Raw genomic sequence first — 26,852 nt, forward strand, 5'->3', positions numbered from 1 at the left:
CCTATAGAAATGATTCCTGAAAGTACAATCTTAGGGCACGGAGAAGAGAACACAGCCTGACGTTCCAAGGCGAGGTTTCGGCCGCAACTTGATCGGATCGCTTGAGGTTGGGAATAACCTGCATCTGCTTGCCCTCTGCCTGCGACACCCTTTCCGACCTCCCGCGCCGCCTGTCCCCCTGCCCTCGGCTGGCACCGTCTCATCTTTCTGGTCCTGTCTTCATGCCACCTCCTCACAGAGGCCTCCCTTCGCCCCATAACGAAAGCACACGCCATCTGCTCCTCTCTCGGCTCCTCGTTCCCGTCACCGCGTCCTTCACCACGGGTGACGGTTTGGTTAGCTTGTTGCCTGTCTGTCCACATGGACTCCACGAGGGCGGCGCCGGGTCGGTCCCTTGCCCGCAGTACCAACCACGAGTACGCTGCGGGGCGGACGGCAGGTGCTCCAAAAGGATGTTGTCGGAATAAACGCACCTCACGTGAATTCACTCCCTTGATTCGAGGGTGGTCTCGTCTGTTCCCTCCCCTCACAGAGCATCGGTTCTACCGAGCAGGGATCGCCTCAGGGCCCTCACTTTGGCCACCAGGTGCCCCTCCGCTTCCTCCCCTTCTCTCGGACCCACCGGCCCTGGAAAGGAGCCATTTTCTTCTCTCTCAATTCGTAGGCCCAGAAGAGAGCCTTTTTCTCATTCGCACCTTTTCCTCAGGCCATCCCGTCAGCCCCCCCCCCAAAACCTTCAGCCCCCTCCTCACGCCTGGTGACTGCCCGCCCAGTTCCTCCTTTCCGGTGCCGCCCCTTGGCCCGGACCCGGGTCTCGAGGGGTCGCCTCACCCCGCAAGCCACGCCCCTCAGTCCAAGGAACTAGCGGGAAGCGCGCACCCACTTTCAGCGCGGGAAGGGCGGGTGGGCGGGGCGAGGGGCGTGGCCTCCTTGGTACTGGGCGTCGGTTGGCCCGGCCGCGGGAAAGGGGCGGGGCTTCAGCCTAAGTCTGGATTCCTGGTTCTCTTCAGTACAGTTCTTGCGGCTCCGGCAACGGCTTCGGCGATCACGACGCTACAGCGGCAACTCCGGCTCGGGCAGCATGTCTGAGAAGCGGCAGACGTCGGACACCCAAGCACGTCGGCTCCCTGACACCTTCAAGGGTGAGAACCCGCGGCCCGGGCAAGGCTTGTGGGGTCGCCCGTCGTCCCCCTACCCCTCTCCTTAGCGACAAGCCCTAGCCCGGAGGCCCAGGCCCCTCTCCGCTGTCCTGGCTGTACTTTCCTGGCTCGTTCGCCGAGACCCACGAACCCCGCTGCGCGGGCTGGGCGTCAGGTTTAGGAATGTCAGGGCGCAGGGTGCACTCCGCGAGCGCCGCGCACTGTGGGCGCGCCGACAGCAGGGCGCGTTTCCAGCGCGCAGAGCCACCGCGTTATCCAGCGGTTGCCAGATGCCAGGGCTTTCCGTTCGTTACTTCCTGCGGTGCACGCGGACGAAGAAATGCACAAGTGATTCTCGGACGCCGCGTCTTCCCTGGCTCCCGACTCCCCCTTTCCTTCCCCTCGGAGGCCCTCCCCTGCACGCTGTCTTCGCCCAGCCCTGGAGGGCGCCCCCTGCTCCGGAGCTGGGAAAAACTCCCGCTCTCCCACCAAAACCGCAGACCGACCTGCGAGGTCTCGCCTCCAGCTCCGGGCAGATAGTGGGCCATTTTTGCGGAAGAAAAAGAGAAAGGCTCTTTTTTTTTTTTTTTCTGCACTCTTCCCAGCTTCACTTTCTGCCCATCCGGCCCCCCTCCACTTTACTTTGTCCCGGGACCTCGCTCTAGGGGCCTTTGTCCTTCGAGGTTCCCCCACCCTCCCTCCCATCCTACCAGGGCCTTCCCAGTCTGGAAGGCAGAAACTGAGTGGCTCAGTCTCGTCCCCCTGTGAAAGAGCTAGTGCCCTTGAGAAGGCTATCACCTTGAACCACTATTGGCTAACTCCTAAGGGGATTTATAAAGAGAGGCTAGAAACCTCTCAGGAGGTGTTGGTTCCCTCCCAGGGGCTCTTCACGACCCAAAGGAATGATTTCTACGGATGGAATTTCAGACAGGATGACGTAGTGAAAGAAACCTAGGGAGCTGTGTGGGCTCTTCCAGTACCCCCACAAAGAACACTGTATTGGACTCATCTATTCCCATTCTTCGTAAAGCCAGCTTTGTCCACCCGCCCTTATAAGTCCCACTTGCCTTGCCCAGCAACTCTTGGTTTTAGTTCCTTCCCAGGAGCATCAGAACAATTATGGAAATCTTTGTCCCTCACTTTTCTTTAGTAAGCCCCTTGTCGAGTTATCTTCCGAAATCAGGAATGTAACGGGGGTGTGGTGGGGGATATACTTGAAAGAAATTGATACTTGAAAAGGTTAAATTGCTTAAATGTCACACCGTTAATATGGAGCCATATTTTGAGTCTGAATTTGACCGACTCTAAAAGTTGAACATTAAGAAAAAAAGGTGTGCCATCTGCCCTTTGCTTAGATAAGAAGGTGGACCTTTTTCCAGTACCCTGCCCTCTTGATGGGAGACTAAGGGACTATGACAATATTAAACGTTTAGGGAAACTGCAATGGGAAATCTGTTTGTAGAAGTTCTTTGGGAATAAACACAATCTTTGTACTTAATGTTCATGTAGTTGTGTTTCATGGTCAATAACCAGTTTTGCTTTTAAGTTCTTTTTCTTGGTTCTACACTTAATTTTAGAGATTTTATAATAATCTAATGAAAACTATGTGCACCTTCTCAGGAAACTATGCATACAAACAAAATTTTGCTTTATCTGTCACTTTTTTAAAGACTTGCAGTCATTGTTTTGTTTTCACTGTATTTCAATGCATCAATGTTCTTACCAGTGCAATAATCATACAGGTTGACCTTTATTTCTTCTACAAATGCTAAAAGAAAACCTTGTTCTTGAAGAAAAAAAAACTTCAATTCGTGCAGTCCCCCCCCCTTTTTTTTTAATGTAAACCTTTGAGGTCTGACACTGATAGGAATGCTATTACTAGAATTTTTTTTTTTTTTTCCATTTTTCTGAAGCTGGAAACAGGGAGAGACAGTCAGACAGACTCCCGCATGCGCCCGACCAGGATCCACCCGGCACGCCCACCAGGGGCGACGCTCTGCCCACCAGGGGGCGATGCTCTGCCCATCTGGGGCGTTGCTCTGTTACAACCAGAGCCACTCTAGCGCCTGGGGCAGAGGCCACAGAGCCATCCCCAGCGCCCGGGCCATCTTTGCTCCAATGGAGCCTTGGCTGCGGGAGGGGACGAGAGAGACAGAGAGGAAAGCGCGGCGGAGGGGTGGAGAAGCAAATGGGCGCTTCTCCTGTGTGCCCTGGCCGGGAATCGGACCCGGGTCCTCCGCACGCTAGGCCGACGCTCTACCGCTGAGCCAACCGGCCAGGGCTATTACTAGAATTTTTTAAAATAGAATTTATTGAGTTCTTACCACATAGTGGTAATACAGTGTAAGTGCTTTACGGACATGATCTATTTGCAATCCTTTAACAGCTCCACAAGGAAGACATCAGTATCCAATATTTTACAGCAAGGAAACTGAGGCTTAGAGTGGAAAAATCACAGACGCCTGTGTGGGATTTAGAGCTAGGTTTCAAACTTGAGTTATCCGGTTTTCCGGATCATTTTCCTATCCTAGAGTCACCTCCAGAATACATACCCAAACTGAGCACCTTGTTCAACAGTATTTCACTGAAGGTGAGAGACAGACAAAGCAAGCCCAGAGGAACCAAGCTTCAATCTCCTTGAATAAGACAACCCCAAAGGGCTGCTTTTGAGGAAAGCAGTGGGATAGAAAAGCCCATTTTATGTATTTTTGCTGATGATTAGTCTTAGGAAAGTAAATATGGCCAAAACCCAGGACAAGACTAATTTTTCTTAAAGCCAGTGCATTCATTTTGTAATGAAATAATGCAAGAGGATTGCAAAGAAATGTATTATAATTAAGACTCATGTCAACAGAACAAATTCCCTTGGGAGAATGCCTGAAAATAAACAGAAGCCAGGGACTGATGATTTGTTACAGCCTATCAGATTGGGAAGAACTTTGTAACTTCTCCAATAATTCATTGTTAAACCATCAATGGTCATAAATTAACTCAGAGGACCAAGTCTACTAAAGCTGGCTTTTTTTTTTAGATGATTAAATAGGTTCTTGGTCCCACCTACTTGTTTAAATTTTACACTGTAAACGACTGACAGAGTTAATGATTACCTGGTTAGCTTTGAAGAAAAATAATTTTTAATGTTAATAAAATGGTAGAGATTGGATTCAAATTCTATATTTTAAGTAGGTGTGGAAAAACATATTCCTGAAATCTGTTGTAACCATGAAAAAGTGAGCATCGTGGCCCTGGCCGGTTGGCTCAGTGGTAGAGCATCGGCCTGGCGTGCAAGGGGTCCCGGGTTCGATTCTCGGCCAGGGCACACAGGAGAAGCGCCCATCTGCTTCTCCACCCCTCCCCCTCTCCTTCCTCTCTGTCTCTCTCTTCCCCTCCCACAGTGAGGCTCCATTGGAGCAAAGATGGCCCGGGCGCGCTGGGGATGGCTCCTTGGCCTCTGCCCCAGGCACTAGAGTGGCTCTGGTCGCAATAGAGCGACGCCCCGGAGGGGCAGAGCATCGCCCCCTGGTGGACGTGCCGGGTGGATCCCAGTCAGGTTCATGCGGGAGTGAGTCTGACTGTCTCTCCCCATTTCCAGCTTCAGGAAAAAAAAAAAAAGAACAGTTCGATGTTTCTGTCTGTCTGTCTCTCTCAAAAAGAAAAAAAGAAAAAGAAAACTTAATTATAGATATTTTTAAGATGTCTGAGTGAAACAGCTGAAAAAGAAAAGGAAAACAAGAAGGAGGAGAATTTTGTTTTGTTTTAATATATTTCAAGCCTACACTAAATTTAACTTAATACCATTATGAAATTATTTTTCTCTCACATTTTTCTGAGCATAACTGTTGCTGTCTTATCAGACATGGACCACATTCAGCACATTCTTCTACCTTTCTGACTAACTTCACAGGTGGAAAGGTCTGATTTTAAAAAGAGAAAAGCAGTGTGACAACTGCTTTGGGACAGAGGATGATTCTGAACTGATTTCTTGGAGCTTGTCTGCTGACACATAGTTTCAGTTGGTCTTACCTAATAGGTTGTCTTTCTCAAAGAAATGGCAGAATCGCTCTACTCATTCAACAACTATTTATTTAACAAATGATATTTGAGTATCTGTTAGACACTAGGTATCTTCCATATCTCATTTATTCTTCACATTAACCCTCTAAAGAGGTACTTTTTTTTTTTCAGTTTTATCAGAATTATATTTTTACCTTTAATTTTTTTTTTCAATTACATTGTTGCACTCAACACTGTTTTGTATTAGTTTCAGGTGAACAGCACAGCGGATAGACATTCATATACTTTACCTTCGATAATTCAAGTGTCCGCCTGGCACCATAGACAGTCACCACAACATTATTGACTGTATTCTCTTGCTTTGCCTTACATTCCCATGCCTCATTTTGTAACTACCAATTAGTAGTACAACCCTTTCACCATTTTTCACTCCAATCCTCAACCCCCTTCCATCTGGCATCCACTAGTCAATTTTCTATATCTATAAGTCTGTTTCTATTTCATTTTGTTTGTTTAATTTTTTATATTACACATACAAGTGAAATCATATGGTATTTGTCTTTCTCAATCTGGCTTATTTCACTTAGCATAATACCCTCTAGGTCTATCCATGTTGTCACAAATGGTAAGATTTCATTTCTTTTTTATGGTGGAGTAATATGCAATTCCATTGCATATATGTACCACAGCTTTTTTTTAATCTACTCATTTATTGACAGGCACTTGAGTTACTTAATCTTGGCTATTATAAATGATGCTGCAGTGAACATGGGGGTGCACATCTTCTTTTGAATTCGTGTTTGTATTTCTTTAGGTATTTAACCAGAAGTGGAATCGTTAGGTCATAAGGCAATTCTGTTTTTTAATTTTTTAAGAAAACTCTACATTGTTTTCTGCAGTGGTTGCATGAATTTGCATTTCCACCAACAGTGGAAAAGGCAAACACTAGGTTTGCCTTTTCTCATCCCCCCCCAGGTCTCATTTGTTGATTTATTGGCTGATAGCCTTTCTGACAAGTGTGAGGTGGTATCTAATTGTCGTTTTAATTTGCATTTTTTGATGATTTGTGACAATGAGCATCTTTTCATATGTCTATTGGCTATCTTTATGTCCCACTAGAGAAGTGTCTATTCAAGGCTTTTGCCCATTTTTAATTGGAGTTTTTTCTCTTTTTTTTTTGGTGCTGAGTTGTATAACTTTATAAATTTTTAATATTAGCCCCTTATTAGATGTAGCATTGGTATGTTCTCCCATTCAGTGGGTTGTCTTTTCATTTTGTTGATAGTTTCATGTACTGTGCAAAAACTTTTTAGTTTGATGTAGTACCACTTGTTTTTCTTTCACTGACCTTTTCCCAAGTAGGTATATCAGAAAAAATATTGCTACAAGAAATGTCAGAGATATTACTGCTTATGTTTACTTCTAGGGTTTTTATGGTTTTGAGTCTTACATCTATTTTTAATCTCTAGTCTATTTTTGGTTTATTCTTGTGTATAGTGTAAGAAGTTGGTCTGGTTTCACTTTTTTGCACGTATCTAATTTTTCCAACACCATTTGTTGAATAGGCTATCTTTATTCCATTGTATGTTCTGGCTTCCTTGTCAAATACTAATTGACTGTAAAGGTGTGAGTTGTTTTCTAGGTTCTCTATTCTGTTCCATTGACGTATATGTCTGTTTTTATGCCAGTGCCATGCTATTTTGATTATTCTAGACATGTAGTATAGTTTGATATCAGGTAGCATGATACCTCCAACTCTGGTCTTTTTCAAGATTGCTGTTGCTATTCAGGGCGTTTTGTGTTTTCATACAAGTTTTTTTGTTTGTTTGTTTTTTTGTTTTTTGTTTTTTACAGAAGCAGAGATAGACAGGGACAGACAGACAGGAACAGAGAGAGATGAGAAACATCAATCATCAGTTTCTCATTGCGCGTTGCGACTTCTTAGTTGTTCATTGATTGCTTTCTCACATGTGCCTTGACCGTGGGCCTTCAGCAGACCGAGTAACCCCCTGCTGGAGCCAGCAACCTTGGATCCAAGCTGGTGAGCTCTTTGCTCAAGCCAGATGAGCCCGCGCTCAAGCTGGCGACCTCGGAGTCTTGAACCTGGGTCCTTCCACATCCCAGTCCGACGCTCTATCCACTGCGCCACCACCTGGTCAGGCTCCATACAAGTTTTTGGATGATTTGTTCTAGCTCTGTGAAAAATGTCATTGGTATTTTGATAGGAATTGGGTTGAATCTATAGGTTTCTTTTGAGTAGTATGGACATTTTAATGATGTCTATTCCTATTCTTGAGCACAGTATATGCTTCCATTTATTAGTATTTTCATTGATTTCTTCAATTTCTTACATTTTCCTAAGTACAGATCTTTTACCTCCTTGGTTAAATTTATTCCTAGTGTTTTGTGTTTTTGTGGAGTTGTGGTGTTTTTTTTTTGATGCAGTTGTATATGGGATTGTTTTCTTAGTTTCTTTTTCTGATAGTTCACTATTGATGTGTAAAAATGCAACCAATTTCTGAATATTTAGTTTGTATCCTGTTACTTAACTGAATTCATTTATCAATTCTAATAACTTTTTTGGTGGAATCTTTAGGGTTCTCTATACAGTATCATACTACCTGCAAATAATGACAGTTTTACCGGAAGAAGTATTCTTTTCTTTTCTTTTCTTTTTTTTACTTTATTAATTTTAATGGGGTGACATTGATCAATCAGGGTACATAGATTCAGAGAAAACATCTCCACGTTATTTTGACATTTGATTTTGTTTCATACCCATCACCCAAAGTCATATAGTCTTCCGTCACCTTCTATCTGGTTTTCTTTGTGCCCCTCCTCTCCCCCCCTTCCTCCCCCCCTCTGGCAACCACTGCACTCTTATCCATGTCCCTGAGTCTCATTTTTATGTCCCACCTATGTATGGAATCATATAGTTCTTAGTTTTTTCTGATATTACTTATTTCACTCAGGTCCATCCAATGTTATCAAGGTCCATCCATGTTGTTGTACATGATCCGATGTCATAATTTCTTATGGCTGAGTAGTATTCCATAGTATACATGTACCACATCTTCTTTATCCAATCATCTATTGAAGGGCTTTTTGGTTGTTTCCATGTCTTGGCCACTGTGAACAATGCTGCGATGAACATGGGGCTGCATGTGTCTTTACATACCAGTGTTTTTGTGTTTTGGGGGTATATACCCAGTAGAGGGATTGCTGGATCATATGGAAGTTCTATTTTTTATTTTTTTGAGGAACCACCATACTTTCTTCCATAATGGTTGTACTACTTTACATTCCCACCAACAGTGGATGAGGGTTCCTTTTTCTCCACAGCCTCTCCAACACTTGTTATTACCTGTCTTGTTGATGATAGCTAATCTAACAGGTGTAAGGTGGTATCTCATTGTAGTTTTGGTTTGCATTTCTCTAATAGCTAATGAAGATGAGCATCTTTTCATATATCTGTTGGCCATTTGTATTTCTTCCTGGGAGAAGTGTCTCTTCATGTCCTTGAAGAGGTATTCTTATTAGCCCTATTTTAAAGCATAGAGAATTAGGGTACTTTACCAAAATCACACAGCTAATAAGTGGCAGAGCCAACTCTGAAGGCATTATATTATATAAGACCTCTAACAAGACCACAATCTCCTGAAGAAAACAGACATTGAATAATTAACTAGTGTGTTAAGTGTTGTTTAGGGAGGATGAAGTGCTATAGGAAATTAAGGAGAGGGGGCCTATTTAAGACTGGGGGGTTCAGATTTAAGATTATTGAGGATACTGTCCACTGGTTTTTTTCCTCTTGTTTTATGGCTAGAAATATTTGAATTAAGGGAAGCTATAGAAAATCCTCAAGTTGTTCAGGAAAGAAAATATTTAAACTTAATTTTTTTTAAGCTAAGCAAAGGATTCCCTTTATTTCAACTTTTATTGAAAATCTTTCTTAAAAGGATTAGTCCATATTTCCTTTCCTTATTATCTCATGGTAAAACATTTTAAATTTTGTGACTCAAATCACATATCAGTATCGGTTCTTTTGATCTGGTATTTATCGTCACACATGGTTAATAATAGGCAAGAAAAGTTACAGTCTTTGGTCATGGTTCTTAACTTGATATCATCTGGCCTATAGCCATTCTAGACCAGAGAATAATTTTTTCCTTAGAGGTTTAAGGATAAGGGCATTCGAAGAACTGTAAACCATGCCTAATTAAAATAATAATTTGTTTGCTTTGAAAGCCTCTGCCCAGATTAGCTGCAAGTTGTGATCTCCAAGAAAATACCATCATTTTTTCAACCTATCCTACTGTGACCGTACTATGTGCTGAACTCTGCCTCTCTCTCACCTCTACCTGCTTTAATCTTTCTGTCTGCAGGATGCCACCATCATTTCTGCTGTCACTCTCCTCCTCATTCTTTTTCTCCATCTCTTATTTTTCCTTTCCTGCTGTTGTTCTCATCCCTTCTTTATCTCTTTCCCCTAAAATTCTAGTCTTTTGAGTTATAGTAAAATTTTGATTAATTGGAGATGTATTAATATTCATATACTTCATCTCCCCTTTAGTCTGTTTTCATCTTGAATTTTTATTTATCAGGTCTGATAAAGACTTTGTTTCAAGGCCCTGGCCGGTTGGCTCAGCGGTAGAGCGTCGGCCTGGCGTGCGGTGGACCTGGGTTCGATTCCCGGCCAGGGCACATAGGAGAAGCGCCCATTTGCTTCTCCACCCCCCACCCCCTCCTTCCTCTCTGTCTCTCTCTTCCCCTCCCGCAGCCAAGGCTCCATTGGAGCAAAGATGGCCCGGGCGCTGGGGATGGCTCCTTGGCCTCTGCCCCAGGCGCTAGAGTGGCTCTGGTCTCGGCAGAGCGACGCCCCGGAGGGGCAGAGCATCGCCCCCTGGTGGGCAGAGCATCGCCCCTGGTGGGCGTGCCGGGTGGATCCCGGTCGGGCGCATGCAGGAGTCTGTCTGACTGTCTCTCCCCGTTTCCAGCTTCAGAAAAAAAAAATACAAAAAAAAAAAAATTAAAAAAAAGACTTTGTTTCAAAACAAGAGAAGGAAAGTGAAACTGGGAATCTGGAAAATGTACTATTAATTAAAAAGCTGGAAGAAAGATAAAGTGTATTATTTAATTTATGAAGTCCTCCTCTTTAAAGAGATAGCTGTATGACATAGGACAGGAACAGGTCTAAATCTGGCTGACTGCCTGTTTTTGTTTGGCCCACAAGCTAAGAATAATTTTTACTTTTTTTTTTTTTTTTGTATTTTTTTTTTCTGAAGCTGGAAACGGGGAGAGACAGTCAGACTCCCGCATGCGCCCGACCGGGATCCACCTGGCACGCCCACCAGGGGCTACGCTCTGCCCACCAGGGGGCGATGCTCTGCCCCTCCGGGGCATCGCTCTGCCATGACCAGAGCCACTCTAGCGCCTGGGGCAAAGGCCAAGGAGCCATCCCCAGCGCCCGGGCCATCTTTGCTCCAATGGAGCCTTGGCTGCGGGAGGGGAAGAGAGAGACAGAGAGGAAGGAGGGGGTGGGGGTGGAGAAGCAAATGGGCGCTTCTCCTATGTGCCCTGGCCGGGAATCGAACCCGGGTCCCCCGCATGCCAGGCCGATGCTCTACCGCTACTTTTTTTTTTTTTTAAAGATTTTGTCATACATGAAAATTCTATGGCCCTGGACAGTTGGCTCAGTGGTAGAACATTGGCCTGGCATGTGAAAGTCCCAGGCTCGATTCCCAGTCAGGGCACACAGGAGAAGTGACCATCTGCTTCTCCACCCCTCCCCATACTACTTCTTCTCCTGCAGCCATGGCTCCATTGGAGTGAGTTGGCCCTGGATGCTGAGGCACTGAGGATGGCTCCATAGCCTCACCTTGGGCGCTAAAATGGCTTGTTTGCTGAGCAGCGGAGCAGCAGCTCCAGATGGGCAGAACATCAGCTCCAGACAGGGGTTGCCAGTTGGATCCCAATGATCCCAGGCAGGGCGCATGCAAGGGAGGAAGGAAGGAAGAGAGGAAGGGGGAAGAGAAGAGAAGGGGAGGGGAGGAGGGAAGAAAGAAAGAAGAAGGGAGGGAGGAAAGAAAATTATATGAGGTTCAAATTTCAGTGTCCATAAATTGAGTTTTATTGGGACACAGCCATGCTAATTTGTGTATTTTTGTGTGTGACTAATTCAGCCGTATTCAGCAATTGCGACACAGTACTCAGCAATTGGGGCAGACTTATGACCTACCAAGCCTAAAATATTTATTTTCTGACCTTTCACAGAAAAAGTTTGCCAAGTCCTGACGTAGAATTTCCGATGAAGAATAGTAGCAGTCAGAAAGAATACCTACCCTGAATGTGTATGCTTTTAAGAAAAATTTGAAAATTGCCAAGGTCTTTCATTTCAACCTACTGTTGCCCTGTAAAAAGAGCTGTTAGAACCAGCATGTGTTTTTGAGACTAAATTCCTAGCCATCCTATCTTCCCCACCCAAACTGTTCTTGGCATTTACAACATGAAGTGTTTGACCTGGGTTCCAGGAAAGGAGAAGGAAAAGATTGTCCTTGTTTACAGGTTGCTTCTTAAGTATTTCAGAAATTCTTTGGCTTATCCATTTCTCTGTGTGTGGCAATGCATATGAATCTGAGTCATATGTCCAGATATTGTTTAAGATATGTTTCTGGACTTTCCCCAAAGAGGAAAGTTGCATTAATAAATGGAATGTATTACTCCCTGTGATTTCCACTACAGTGTCCAGTTCAGTAGACCTTAATGTAAATCAGCTGACATGGGATTGTTAACACCATACAGTGCTTTGAAATTATGGCTGTCTTGAAAAGAATATTTTACTGCCTTTCCAGAAGCTAATCAAACAAAAATTACTGTACAACTTGTTTTTCTTTTCATTTGTTTCATGTTTTTTGTTTGTTTTCTTTTGTCTCTTCCCAGAAAGTCTTTTGCTTCATTACTTTGGGACTCCTGGAGGAATATTTTATACCTACTTTACAAATTTTTGTAAACATTAGAAACAATGTATATAAAGAGCTAGAGGTTGTAGCCGACATGTAATAGGCATTCAATAAATGATTTTTATTAGTAGTAATAAAAGATACCTACAGTGAAGTACCTTAAGAGAATTTAAGAATTACGCAATTTCATCTTTTCAGCAAAATTAGTATACATAATAGGAATTATGGGAACTTTGCTAAAAGTATATTTAGTGCAGCAGACTTTCTAATTGAGAAGACTGAACACAACCAAAATGTTCATCATATGAAACAATGGCCTGTTATTCAATATTATTATTACTTAGATGTAAACATGTTGCCAGTTAGGCTGTAAGTGGTAGGTGACTAAAGAGTTCATTTACGGTTGGTGGGATTTAAACCTCACCTCTCTGAGGAATGTGATTTGTGTACATTTTTGGGCTCTAACCAAGTTGGAAAGAATTTTGAGGGTTGAAAACAAGAAAGTTTTATTTTTTATTTTTATTATTTTTTTATTTGGTGAGAGGAAGGGAGGCAGATACAGACTCCCACATGCGCCTCGACCAGGATTCCCCCCAGCAAGCCCACTAGGGGGCGATGCTCTTCCCATCTAGGGCCCTTGCTCTGTTGCAACCAGAGCCATTTTTTTTAGTGCCTGAAGCAATGGCCATGGAGCCATCATCAGAGCCTGTGACCACCTTACTCCAATCGAGCCTGGCTGCAGGAGAGAAGAGAGAGAGAGAGAAAGGGAAAGGAGAGGGGGAGGGTAGGAGAAGCAGATGGGCTCTTCTCTTGTGTGTCCTGACTGGGAATCATGGATAGTTTTATTTTAAAGGCACAAAAATAATATGAAATGATGCTATTTCCCCAGTGTATACACTCTGATTATTTCTAGCTGAGCATTTGAAATTTGAAAGACCAAGCATAGTTTTTAGAATATCCATTTTTCATTGCTTTTGATTTGTAATTTCATATGCTCATCTGAGTTTTTCAAAAACATAACAGGACAATGGAAACTGAGCATACACACACACACACACAACTGAGCTAGGCTTTCTGGCTTTTCCTCATGTAGATAATAATTTATAATTTAGTAATTCATTTCATAAATGAGCTTCATGAGGATCTTTGAATGTCCAACCCTAGCCTGGCAGGCATGCATGAAGTAAGGAGAAAATTCCCATTTTTATTATGAAAAGTTGAACACTTGAATGAAATAGGAGGATTACAGAAAACTACCATCCATATTTATTGAACACTACCTCAGCCCTACAATTATCCTATATTATAGCCAATCTAATTAGCCTATATCACAGGTTAAGAAACTAGGGTTCAAAGAGATAAAGATCATACAACTAAGAAGTAACAGAATTTAAATGGAATTAGATGCTCCCTGTGCTCAGGAAATCTCAGTCTAGTAAGGGATATAAGTGCACAATAAATTAAAGTATTAGACAAACTATAAGTGCAATAAGAGGTTAGAAAAGTGGTATCGGCCCTGGCCAGTTGGCTCAGCAGTAGAGCATTGGTTCAGCATGTGGAAGTCTCGGGTTTGATTATTGGTCAAGGCACATGGAGAAGCAACCATTTGCTTCACCCTTCCCCTTCTCCCTTCTCTCTCTCTATCTCTCTCTTCCTCTCCACAGGCATGACTCAAATGGTTCAAGCAAGTTGGCCCTAGGCACTGAGGATGGCTCCATGGCCTCACCTCAGGTGCTAAAAATAGTTTGCTTGCCGAGCAACAGAGCAGTGGCACCAGATGGGCAGAGCATCACCCCATAGTGGGCTTGCCAGATGCCTCCTAGTTCGAGCACATGCGGGAGTCTGTCTCTCTGACTCCCCACTTCTCCCTTAAGAAAAATTAAAAAATAAAAGGAAAGTGGTATCAAGATCAGAGGAAGGAAACCACATCCAGCTGGAAAGCTTGGTAACGTTTTATTTTATCACTGCAAGCTGATTACTGTGCTAGACATTGAGAATACAAAAATAAATAATAAACATCCCTGCCCTCATGGAGTTTATAGTTTAGTGTATTTGGGCAACAGATATGGGACACTTGGGATAATACAGGGGTATTTTAGAAAGCACCTAGAGTTGTCAGATAAGTCTTTGTGGTCAATCTATTCTTTGGAATCCTTTTCACTCTGGAAACCTAGACTTGCGTCTGGCAAAGAGCCTTGAGACTCTCTTTTTCTATAAATAGACACAGCTGGAATTAAGAGGGCTCCCTCTATAGGAATATCAGGTTTCATTCTCAGAACTCCTGCCTTGCTTTCCCAGTTTGAATACTGTCTTCAGAAAGTGCTCCAAACACAAAACTTCTTTAATGAAGTTTGAGGATTTTTTTTTTTAATTCAGAGGTAAATATGGTCAGAGTAACTTGATTTAGAACACAGCCTTTGGAGTAAGATGACCTATATTTGAATCACAGGTCCTCTGTTGTGTGACCTTAGGAAAGTCATGTTGCTTCAGTTACCTCATTTGTAAAATGGAATCAAATACTGTAAAGGGCTTTGTAAGCAATAAATGAGATACTCAGCTAGAGTAATTTAACACAGTGCACCTGGTGTATAATGAACCATCTAAAAATGGCTACTGTGATTATTATGTTATCATAATACCTGATAGAGGCTTCTCCACAAGCAGCACTGTAGCCTGCTTGGAATATTTTCTTGATGAATATGAGTATACCCTCCAAAATTATAACTTAGAAACCTCCAGGATTAGCTTGGATCACTTTTATTTAAGTATACATAGGTATGTTTACCACACAGGTCAGAAGTCTACAAAGTCATAGATAACCAAAGTACTCTGGGTATTTCTGGTGTTTTAGCCTGTGTTTTGGAGCACTTGCCCTGGATGTAGCTTGTGGCTCTTTTTCTCCCATGCCCCAGCCTTAAATCTGCTTATTTTGAGGCTGCCTTTTATTCAAAGTCCTGTCTCGCTGCCACCTTTGCCCTCTCTTCTGAGCAGTGACATGTGCCTGGCACACCTCTCCCTTCCCTCTTGCCAGTCTCCCTCCCGTTATTAAAACAATTTTTAGAAATCGAGCCGAAGCCTTCTGTGGTTGATAAGAAAAACGATAGTGTCCCTTGGCCTACTCAGTTTCTCTGTCCTTCACACACAAAAAAGGAAAAAAACAAAGTAAAAATGAGGAAGACACTGGCTCTAGGGAGTGGGCAATAACAGAAAGGGAAGGAGTTTTTCAGGGTGCTAGTGAGAGGCAGTCACAGAGAGAGCTGTGCACCTGCTGCGAGAATGAGTCCAGATGTGGCTCCAGGAGAGACTCTCTGGAAGATGAAATTAACAGAGTACCTGACCCTTCTGGAAGGAGATTACACAGTTGATGAAAAGTTTGAGGTTAAATTATTAAGTACATTTGAAAACTCAGCATAGGGAAAAAACAAGGCATTGAGTCCAGAAAATAACAAAAATTTGTCCAGGAAAGGAAAATGATACTCATAACATGGCTTAGCTTTTTTTTTTTTTTTTTTTTTTTGGCAGAGACAGAGAGTCAGAGAGAGGGATGGATAGGGACAGACAGACAGGAAGGGAGAGATGAGAAACATCAATTCTTTGTTGCGGCTCCTTAGTTGTTCATTGATTGATTTCTCATATGTGCCTTGACCATGGGGCTACAGCAGGCCGAGTGACTCCTTGCTCGAGCCAGCGACCTTCGGTCCAAGCTGGTGAGCCTTGCTCAAACCAGATGAGCCCATGCTCAAGCTGGCAACCTCGGAGTCTCGAACCTGGGTCCTCCACATCCCAGTCCAACGCTCTATCCACTGAACCACCGCCTGGTCAGGCAACATGGCTTAGCTCTGAACTTCATTTCTCTATTCATGATAATGCAAAATTTTATATTGATCTAACCAAAATTACAATATAATAGGAAGGGTGGGTATGTTTATGTAGGGGAGAGGGAGGAAGGAGAATTTTACTTCTCTTCCAGAGCGGAAAGTCAATAGATAAAGCTCAAAACTGAAAAAGCAAGAAATAAGCATCTATGTACTTGAAAACATGGAGATGTGAATAACAAAATACTCAACCTAAAGTAGTTGCCTTTGAGGAAGGAGAAATTGGAAGAGGTGAGCAGGAGACTGCTCTCTTTTTGTGCTAATCTTGTAGAACCATTTGACTGTCTTAACTTGATGCAAGTATAACTGATAAAAAAAACTACAACAGAAAAAGCACAAATGCATAGCAACAAAGACTAAAAAAGAAGGTGAAAGAACAACATCTAGAGGGAAGAAATAAGGTTACAAATTTTATTTATTTATAAAAACATGTACAAGGGGAAAGTTTAGAAAAATACTATCTTTGGATTGTGTAATTTCCCCCTTTTTTATACTTTTTGAATTTTTGCAGTGGGTCATGAATTATTGTTATAATCAGACAAAAAGCTATTTCATGTTACAGGAAAGTAAAACAATTAGAAATGTGAGAGCAAAACTGTGTACAAAGATGTTCATTACAGCATTGTTTATAATCCTAAGAAATAAGAAACAACCTGTCAGGAAATGTAATAAATTATGGTGCATATCACCTAGTGATATATTTTACTGGTGTCGTTTTTATAAAGAAGATCTTTTCCTTCTTTCCCCTTTCTTTTCATTGGTATTATCCTAAACCATTACATCCCACAATAAGGCCCTCTGACAACTACCACCATCACCTACCCACCCAACCCCACTCCACTCTCACCTTCATCCCGTCTATGTCATATTCTGTGTTTTCAAAGTATTCTGAACAAATACTTTATGTCTGTATTTACCATCTAGCATTATAATATATTTATCTTCCCCACCTTCTCAATAGTTGGGATTGGATCTTATTCACTATTATGACTTCAGTGCAAAGCACAGGGCATAATCAATATTAGGTGCTTAATAAATGCTTCCTAGATAAAGAAAAATAATACTGTGAAAAATACTTGTGTTACCATGTTAAGTAGATTAGAGAAAGTAACACCTGTCCTTCAGGTTGTTCTGAAGATTAGATGGGGAAATTCATGTAAAATGTCTAGTATAGCCCTGGCCAGTTGGCTCAGTGGTAGAGCATCTGCCCAGCGTGTGGATATCCCAGGTTCGATTCCTGGTCAGGTCACACAGGAGAAGCACCCATCTGCTTCTCCACCCTTCCCCCTTCTCCTTCCTCTCTATCTCTCTCTTCCCCTCCTGCAGCCAAGGCTTCACTGGAGCAAAGTTGGCCCGGGCACTGAGGATGGCTCTGTGTCCTCTGCCTCAGGTTCTGGAATGGCTCTGGTTGCAACTGAGCAACACTCCAGATGGGCAGAGCATCGCCCCCTAGTGGGCTTGCTAGGTGGATCCTGGTCGGGCGCATATGGAGTCTGTCTTTCTGCCTCCCAACTTCTCACTTCAGAAAAATACAAAAAAGAAAAACAAAAAACCGTCTAGTATAATGCCAGGCATAGGTGTTCAGTGAATAATAAGGATGAAGATGACGGGGACCATGCTAGTAACAGTGATAAGAACTGTGCATTTTTTGTTTTCACAGAGAGCTCCGTTACTGGCCTTGGACCTTGTGGATGGCTTTTGGTGTTTGTCTCATTCTTGTTCACACTTATAACTTTCCCAATATCAATATGGATGTGCATAAAGGTACAGAGTATTTCATTCGCATCTGGAAGGGTATCAACTCCTAACTATATAAACCCACTTTGTATGTGTGTGTAAGAGAGACAGAGACCATACTGGCCTGTAATTCTTTTTCCTTCACCTCTCTGTTGGAAAAAGTTACCTATTGTAGTGGAATCTTAAAAGTTTTCAGCCATAGTTTGTTTAGTTTCAGTTCTTCCCGAGGGTTAAAGTAAAGATAACCATGGAAATTTTTCTGGAGTCCGGATATGGGATATTTCTGTAAGTTCTCCAGAATCAGGATGCTAAGACTTAATTGCTGGCTCCATTGTTTATGGTGTGACCTTTGCTATGTTTCTTCACCTGTAAAATAGGAGGAAGTAATAACACTCACTTCATAGGGCCTTTGTGAAGATTAATGAATTAAAATACTTAAACGTACTTATCACAATGTGTTTCCTAAATGCTGGTTATTTTTTCTATAGTTACTAATACTTTGATAAATGAATATCATTTATATATATATATATTCCTGAAAAATAAAATGTGCTCCAAGAATTTTAGGTAAGTTCATTATTTATAATTAAAGAAATCAGGAGACAAATAGAACTTTAGCTTTTTTCCCCCCGCATTAACAATGCATGAGTAAGTTGAATAATAATGTTGACAGCTAAGGAGTGAGGTTATAGATTTACTTCTGTATACTATTTTATACTTTCCAAATTTTATATAATGAATATTTATTGCTTTTATAATTAATTTTAAAAAAGTAAATAAATATACTTTATTTGTAGATATAATCTGGATTCTAGAGAAGAAAATAGTAGAGACATGTAACCTGTTTAGAGCAGAAATATTTATTTAAAAAGCTATCCTTATAAATATTTGTACTCGTCGTCTTAAATTATTATTTGTGTTTTTAATCTAGATCATAAAAGAATATGAAAGAGCCATCATCTTTAGATTGGGTCGCATTTTACAAGGAGGAGCCAAAGGGCCTGGTCAGTACTGGGATTCTGGATTGTTTGCCTGGAGACTGAAATTCTTCCTTTTATTGGTGTCATTTCCCTTAAGAGCTTCTCTTCTCTGTTGACTTAGAAAAGAGTTTTTCATATGACAGAACTTAGATAAGAGTAGCAGGGGTAGTAGAGAGTCTTGCTGTAACTGCCCCTTCCTTCCTTCCTTCCTCTTTCCTCTCCTTCCCATTTGAGTTGATAAGATTATCGTAGGTCAGGAACCACAACTAAATAAAGCAACTAAAATGAAGGCTTGGAGTCATTGTTTTTGGTGTACTCTGATGAAACTCCTGCTGTGTTCTAGGCTCTGGGAATTCACGAGAGGCTGTAACACAGTTCCTTCCCTCAAGGAGCTCACTAATTAGTGGTGGGACAGCAACAAGGAAGCAGATAGTTACAGCCCCGTGTGATAAGTACTGCGGTTCTGATAGTGGTGGAATCCCACAGAAGACTGGCCTGAACTAGTGGGATGGGCAAGGCTCTCTGCAGGTGACAACTTGGCTGAGTCTTGAGGCATGAAAAGGTGTTAGGGGAGATATTCCTGCCAGAAATAGCAACGTGTACAAAGCGATACAGAGGAGAGTATTTCAGCTTCGAGGACCTGTGGGTCACTCAGCTCAGCCAGGGTGAGAGGCATGAGGAGAGGGGACTGGCTGAAGAGAGACGCAGGGTGGGTCACACAGACCCTTGTATGGCTTGTTCAGGAGTGTGTTCCAGGAAAGATTGCTCTGCCTGCAGCTTAGAAAATGGATTGGAGGAGAGACCCCAGAAGAAATCAGTGACTTGGGAAGCACTGCATTGGTCTAAGTGGGAACAGTGACAGTCACAGGGGAGTAAGGAAGTGAAACCCGTAGGCCTGGGCGGGGACAGTTAGAGTTGGGAAGTGAGCAAGAGCAAAAGGGGTAACATGCCTAGCCTCTGGCTCACTCACTGAGACAAACTGGGGACGGACAGTCGGTCAGGTTGATGCTGTTTGAATTGAGTGCTGACATAAACCGATGGGGTGCTGGCATCTCTGTAATCTCTCAGTGCTGGCATCTCGGTAATCCCCTGCGGATCTCTGTTGCAGGTCTGTTCTTTGTTCTGCCGTGCACTGACAGCTTCATCAAAGTGGACATGAGAACGATTTCATTCGATATTCCTCCTCAGGAGGTAAGGTGGCCTTTTGCTCTGAATGACTGAGCTACCACGTGTGAAAGTGCTGGACAGCGAAAGGGGCGCGTGTAGTGGTGCAGCATAGGGTGAGAGCCTGTCTGCCTCCATGTTTTCCATCTGTGCGACCTGGAGTGAGGTTTTTATGTCTCTGTGCCTGTTTCCTAATCTGTGAAATAGAGGTTATAATAATAGTGCCTACTTTGTGAGAACTAAATGAGTTATCAGTAAAGTGCTTCAAACAGTGGCTGGTAGTTCAGTGATATATATGTATATGTGCTTATTATTATAAAATGTAGTATAATGTTAATGTAACTATAATGTTAGCATTATCATTGTCATTTTTACTACCACATTTCTCTCTCTGGGTTTTCTGAGAAATTCCTGTTTAGTATAATATTCTTCCTAAAGTTCTTGAATATATTGTAGATAAATTGGTGAAAAGCCAAAGAATTAGAAACTGCTCATTTGGCATTTTAGATAAAGTATATACTGGTTTTTTGTTGTTGTTGTTGTTTTGTGATAGAGAAAGGGACAGATAGGGACAGACAGACAGACAGGAAGGGAGAGAGATGAGAAGCATCAATTCTTCATTGCAGCACCTTAGTTGTTCATTGATTGCTTTCTCATATGTGCCTTGACCTGGGGGCTACAGCAAAGCTAGTGACCCCTTGATCAAGCCAACGAACATGAGCTCATGTCTATGATCCCACACTCAAGCCAGCAAACCCACGCTCAAGCCGGGGACCTCATGGTTTCGAACCTGGGTCCTCGGCATCCCAGTCCAACGCTGTTATCTATTGCACCACCGCCTGGTCAGGCAAACCATATACTGTTTTAGATTAGTAATTATTTCATGCATTTTCAGACTACTTCACAAATATCACAGCTGAAACAACAGAATCCCTAGAAAGTAAATAGTTGCTGTGAGACAGGACTTCCTCCAGACTACAGTGGCAGAAGCAGAATGAAAATCCAGCTCTTTGGGTTCCCTGTCCCTGCTTTTTCCACCACTCCATGCTAAATGCATTCTACATTAGCTCCCCCAGGGCCCTTGAAGTCATCCGGGTACTCATATCTAAGGAGGCACAATAATCATTGCGGACAGAAAGCCTAAAAACATGATGAAGGGAGGGACAGAAAAAGACTGTATTTCCTGGCCAAAAGCCAGGATCCTGACTGGCCATGTTGCCTTCTCTTGTCCCAAAATCCAGGAACCAGCCTCAGAACTTCTTTGCTGGTACTGAGTTAAGTAGTTGGTAAGGTCAGACCTCACAGTTCACACATATGTAGTGACACCAGAAATCATTTTCACCCCCAAAACAAGACTAAGAGCATCACTGTATTCTCTGCATGTTTTCCCATCTTTCAGGAAAGACTGATGCTCGGATCCCCTTTCAGGGTAGCTGGGCACTCTGGCACTTTCCTCTATAAACACTGCAGGCATCTAGCAGGCTCGCTGGGCGCTCCTGCCTCCCAGCTGCTCTCTGCTTCCCCACCAGCTGCCGCATGCAGATTGGACTGGAACTTGGCAGGCAATCCTTTTTCCGATCCCCTGTGAACTTACTCTGAAGGGAGATAAACACTGCTTACAATAGACAGTAAACAGAGAGCAAAGCTCCAGCCGTGGCAAAGTCACAGTGTCAAGAATTTGTTTAGACACGGTACACATTTTCCCATCACATCATGGGAAAGAATTAATTTTCACAGAAGATGGTAACATATTATAGCAACTCCCACTTCTCTTTCAAGTTAGAAGTATATTTAGATTTCTGGGGGGGAAAAGGATTATTTCTTTGATGCCTGGCAGGACTAAACAGCCATGTAATGTAATTATCATTGCTATTTTCTATTTACATAGCTCTTAACACTTTCAAAAGGGCTTCGTTCACAAACATTTTCTTATTTGAGCTTCAAAGGAATTTGGGTAGAACTGTGCAGTAGTATTAGCCCCATTTCACAAATGAGGTCCTCGAGGGAGGGACACACAGGGTGGAAACCACAGGTCTCCTAACCCTCACTCCGGGCTCCTCGTCAATCACTGTATTCCTAGGACCACAGGGCAGTGTCATTCGTCTGTCATTTACTGATGACTTGTCATGTATGAAGCATTCGAGATACAGAGACAAACTGCCCTCAAGAAATTCATAGTGTAGTAGAGAAATAATGATGTAAATAAATGATGTCACTGCAGTGGGGTGTAAAGGGAAGGGCATATTCTGCCAGGTCAGTCAGGGGACTTTCACAGAGAAAAGGACCCTGGAGCTGTGGCTTGAATAAGGAGTAAGAGTGCCAGTCTGCTGCTATGAGGGAGAGAGAGGATAGGATATCCCAGCAGAAGGGACCTCTGCGTAAAGCCCAGGGGACGTGGAACATAGTGCATGCTGGGGTCTACACCTCGTCTAGTGTGAGCAGGAGGGAGTGGAGAAGAGTGAGGCCAAACAGCCAGCTGTCAAAGGATCAGGTGTCAAAGGACTTGTGTACCAAACTAAGGACTTAGCCCTGAAGGCGGTAGGAAGCATTTTTATGTCGAGTGCTATAAAGATATTTTTACCCTGATCTCGCCCTATAAAAACATTCCCCATTTATATTTTGTTCTAGTAAAACTGTGCTACTTATAGTTCTAGTAAAGCTTTTAAACCCAGCTCTCCCATACACCTCATTTTCTCTGCCTAGAATACTCCTTCACTCTACCCTCCACTCTGAAAATTTTTATTCCTTCCATCAAGACTCAGTTCAAGTATCACCCCTGCCACCTACAACTGACCATTTTTGTTTCTGAAAGCCTCCCTTGGCCCTGGCCGGTTGGCTCAGCGGTAGAGCGTCGGCCTGGCGTGCGGGGGACCCGGGTTCGATTCCCGGCCAGGGCACATAGGAGAAGCGCCTATTTGCTTCTCCACCACCCCCCCTCTGTCTCTCTCTTCCCCTCCCGCAGCCAAGGCTCCATTGGAGCAAAGATGGCCCGGGCGCTGGGGATGGCTCCTTGGCTGCTGTCCCAGGCGCTAGAGTGGCTCTGGTCGCGGCAGAGTGACGCCCTGGAGGGGCAGAGCGTGGCCCCTGGTGGGCGTGCCGGGTGGATCCCGGTCGGGCGCATGCGGGAGTCTGTCTGACTGTCTCTCCCCGTTTCCAGCTTCAGAAAAATACAAAAAAAAAAAAAAAAAAGAAGAAGAAAGCCTCCCTTGACTCCTCAACCTCTTTGAAAGTAGGAAGCAAAGTTTTCATACTTTTATCCTTGGTACCTAGTATAATGCCTGCTACTGAGTGGTGTCTCATTTGTTGAATGATTGAACGAAGTAATGGAATTAATGAATGAGTGGAATGTATTTTATTAAAATTTTAAAGACTTTCTGATACTTTACTATCTTAGTCCATCTGATTTGCTCTAACAAAATACCACAGAATAGGTGGCTTATAAACACCAAAAATTGATTTCTTACCACCTAGAGGCTGGGAAATCCAAGATCAAGGCATCAGCCCACTCAGTGTCTGATGAGGGCGCTTTCTTGGTCATAGATGACCTATCTTTTCACTGTGTCGTCACATGGCAGAAGGGGTGAAGGGGCTCTCCAGGGTTTCTTTTATAAGGGTATTAATCCCATTTATAAGGGTTCTACCCTCATGACCTAATCACCCCCACAACCAAATACCAACACAAAATTCAACATATGAATTTTGGGGAGGGACACAAACATTCAGTCGATAGCACTTACTAAAGAAAATCAGCTAGTATTCTGTTCTATAGAATAACATTCCTTACTGTTATATTAAAGAAATAACTAGTTGGCAGATGTAAGATTGCTTCCTTTATATTGTAGATCCTCACTAAGGATTCAGTGACAGTCAGTGTGGACGGCGTAGTCTATTACCGCGTTCAAAACGCAACCCTGGCTGTGGCAAATATCACCAACGCCGACTCAGCAACCCGTCTGTTGGCACAAACTACTCTGAGGAACGTCCTGGGCACCAAGAACCTCTCCGAGATCCTCTCCGACAGAGAAGAGATTGCACACAACATGCAGGTGAGCACACCAGCGCCATCACTCTGGAAGCTGACAAATGAGGTAGAGGCTCATTGTTTCTTTGAGAACTCACCAGTTCAAGTTAGGAAACACTGGCCTTTTTCTCCTCATAGAAAGGTTCTCCCAAACTTGATGGAAGGAATGTTTTCACACAGATAGTTCATGGGTAATAACACTCATGTGCATGCACTACTTTTCCCCTCCAGTGTGTATTTTTTTGCAGAGTTGGTATTACCCTTTCTTTGCCATACTAGTTCAGAGGCCATTCTGCATAGTGCAGGTGTTATTAAAGCTGTATTCTGTGTGAGTCCCGTGACTTCCCTGGTAAGTCTTACGCTTTCCAGTGTTGCTTGGGTAATAGACGATGAATTAAACCTGACCTGTTCAAAAGCGCTATAAACCTGAATTCTTATTTGTATAGACTTCATGTGTGTAAAATCTATGATCTTACTTGATACCCACAATAACCATAGGAAATAGTTTCATTCCTGCGGTTGTAAAGGGAGACAGTTCAAGCACAAAGAAGTAATGCAGCTGACACAGTCACGTTAGCTTGGGGCTGGCCGGGCACCTATTTTTAATAAGTTTTATGGGCATGCAGCCACACCCTTGGGTTCATGTATTTATTATCCATGGCTACTTTTGACCGACAGTGGCAGCAGACTGAAAAATCAATAGTTACTATCTGGCCGTTTTAGAACAAGTTTTCCTGCATCAGCTTATTCGTAACAGAATAAGCTGAGGGTCAGCTGCCCAGTGAGCCCGCGCCTGATCCGCTCCAGGTCCCGATGTTATAGCAACCTTAGGCCTCGGGCTGGGGCTGAACGTCTGAGTTCCCTCTCTCTTCCTGTCAGACGACGCTGGACGATGCCACCGATGACTGGGGGATCAAGGTGGAGCGCGTGGAGATCAAGGACGTGAAGCTCCCCGTGCAGCTCCAGAGGGCAATGGCTGCAGAGGCGGAAGCGTCCCGGGAGGCCCGAGCCAAGGTCATCTTTTTCCTCTTTTCTTTTTTGTAATTTGTTTTTCCTATTGGATTTGCTTTTGAATTACAAAACCTAAAAGATGTTTGTTTTAAGAATTAGCAGTGTTTAGTGAAAGCCCTGTCACTTCCCCAGAGGTCACCCCTCTCAACAGTTTACTGCATATACTTCCAGATTAGCCGTTGGGGTTTATCTGGGGTTTATTTGACTAGGTTATTAGACTATTGGCTTGTTTGTTATACAGAAGTAGGTCATGCTCTACATAATGTTCTGCACCTTGCTTTTTCCACTTAACGTCGCGTGGGCATATCAATTAGCCGATTCTTTTATTAACTGTAGGTCCTGAACTTTATTCTCCCAATCCCTATAAAGGACAAATGAACAGTGCTGACTTCAGAGCAAATAGGCACCCTCATCGGTTTGCTTACCATCCACTCCTTTCTTTTGTCTCCTTCCATTCTCTTACTTTTCTCTGCATCTTCTTTCTTCTTACTGTTTCTTCTTCCTTTCTCTCTTCTTTCTTTTTTTTTCACTTCTCTTTCTTTAATGTCTGCTTTCTTTCCCTCTTTCTTTTCATCATCATCCCTACCTATGTCTTAACCCTGCATAGATGCATGACAGCTATGAGAGGTGCCGAAGGCAGTATTATTAGCCTAGAGAAGAGGATCTGTTCAGAGGATGATGCGTAAGGACATGGGGATATCTCCCCAAACCCAGGGGTAGGAAGTAGAGTTGATCCTCGTTAGAACCAGAGCCAGGGACCTGAAAGGAATCAAGACTGAAGGGAGAGAACTCATTTCATTTCCTGGGCCGTATCTCTCTGCAGGCGGTGTGAGGGCGTGGTCTCTGGCTCCAGTTAAACACTGGAGGACACTGACCAGCCCTGATTCCGCATTCACAGCGGAGAGATTATCTTTGGTCCAACTTTGGTCAAAGGGTAAAAGTCCAGTACTAGTCAGGTCCCAGGGCCCCTTGCCCGTGAATGCATGGAGGAAGAGGGGCGGTTTGGGTAGATGGGGTACAGTGCACTTGACAGAACTCCCAAGACAACAAGGAGGAAACCAATTTGTTGTTGTTAGACAAACAGCAGCAGCTAGTGATAAGTGGCTAACCATAGAACCCTGGCCTACTCCTAGGATGCCCATTAAGCCACAAATGCGTCACTATAATTTCTTAGCCAGTCCCAAATAGAATAGTATGTAGCTCATTTGACACAATTCATCCAGAATTTTCTACTGTGGAGTATCAGAGCCCACCAGGTCCTTAGAGATTATCTTCTGAAGGTGACAAACACCTGTGCCAGATGTTGCTACTCCTCCCTCCTATTCTCATGCCAGTAATTAACCACAGCACTGTTTTCCACTGAGCTTAGACTTGACCTTCTATAGCACTCCAGGTAACAATCCTCAACTGCTTGGAATCGACTCTAACAATGAAACTGACTTGCCAGCCCATTATTCGGATGAAAAAAACTGAAGCCTAGAAAAGTTTAGTGATTTCCTCAAGGTCACAGTCTGTTAGTGGAGCGGGAAATTAGAGTTCCCATCTGCCCCTCATTGCCTCCTCCGGACTCTCCCAGATGGACTGAGCCTCCCTGCAAGTGTTCTCACCGGTTTGGAAAGAGTTCCTGTCTTCCTTTTCTTTTCTTTTCTTTTTTTTTTTTTTTACAGAGACAGAGAGAGAGAGTCAGAGAGAGGGACAGATAGGGACGGACAGACAGGAACGGAGAGAGAAGCATCAATCATCAGTTTTTCGTTGAGACACCTTAATTGTTCATTTATTGCTTTCTCATATGTGCCTTGACCGCGGGCCTTCAGCAGACCAAGTGACCCCTTGCTTGAGCCAGCGACCTTGGGTCCAAGCTGGTGAGCTTTTGCTCAAACAAATGAGCTCGTGCTCAAGCTGGCGACCTTGGGGTCTCGAACCTGGGTCCTCCGCATCCCAGTGTGATGCTC

At 43.4% G+C, this 26,852-nt stretch overlaps 1 protein-coding gene across 1 annotated transcript in view; it reads left to right on the plus strand.

Moving 5' to 3' along the window:
* The first annotated feature begins 1,010 nt into the window (after nt 1-1,010).
* The window catches only part of STOM (stomatin), a 32,982-nt gene continuing 7,140 nt past the window's right edge, over nt 1,011-26,852 (plus strand). The window contains exons 1-6 of the mRNA XM_066256339.1: nt 1,011-1,142; nt 17,648-17,751; nt 18,656-18,728; nt 19,813-19,895; nt 23,711-23,914; nt 24,769-24,903. Of these exons, the coding sequence (XP_066112436.1) occupies nt 1,082-1,142; nt 17,648-17,751; nt 18,656-18,728; nt 19,813-19,895; nt 23,711-23,914; nt 24,769-24,903 (660 nt within the window). The 5' untranslated portion in view covers nt 1,011-1,081. The remainder of the gene's footprint in view (nt 1,143-17,647; nt 17,752-18,655; nt 18,729-19,812; nt 19,896-23,710; nt 23,915-24,768; nt 24,904-26,852) is intronic.

This window comes from Saccopteryx bilineata, chromosome 2 (genome assembly GCF_036850765.1).
Source record: "Saccopteryx bilineata isolate mSacBil1 chromosome 2, mSacBil1_pri_phased_curated, whole genome shotgun sequence".
Lineage (NCBI taxonomy): Eukaryota > Metazoa > Chordata > Mammalia > Chiroptera > Emballonuridae > Saccopteryx > Saccopteryx bilineata.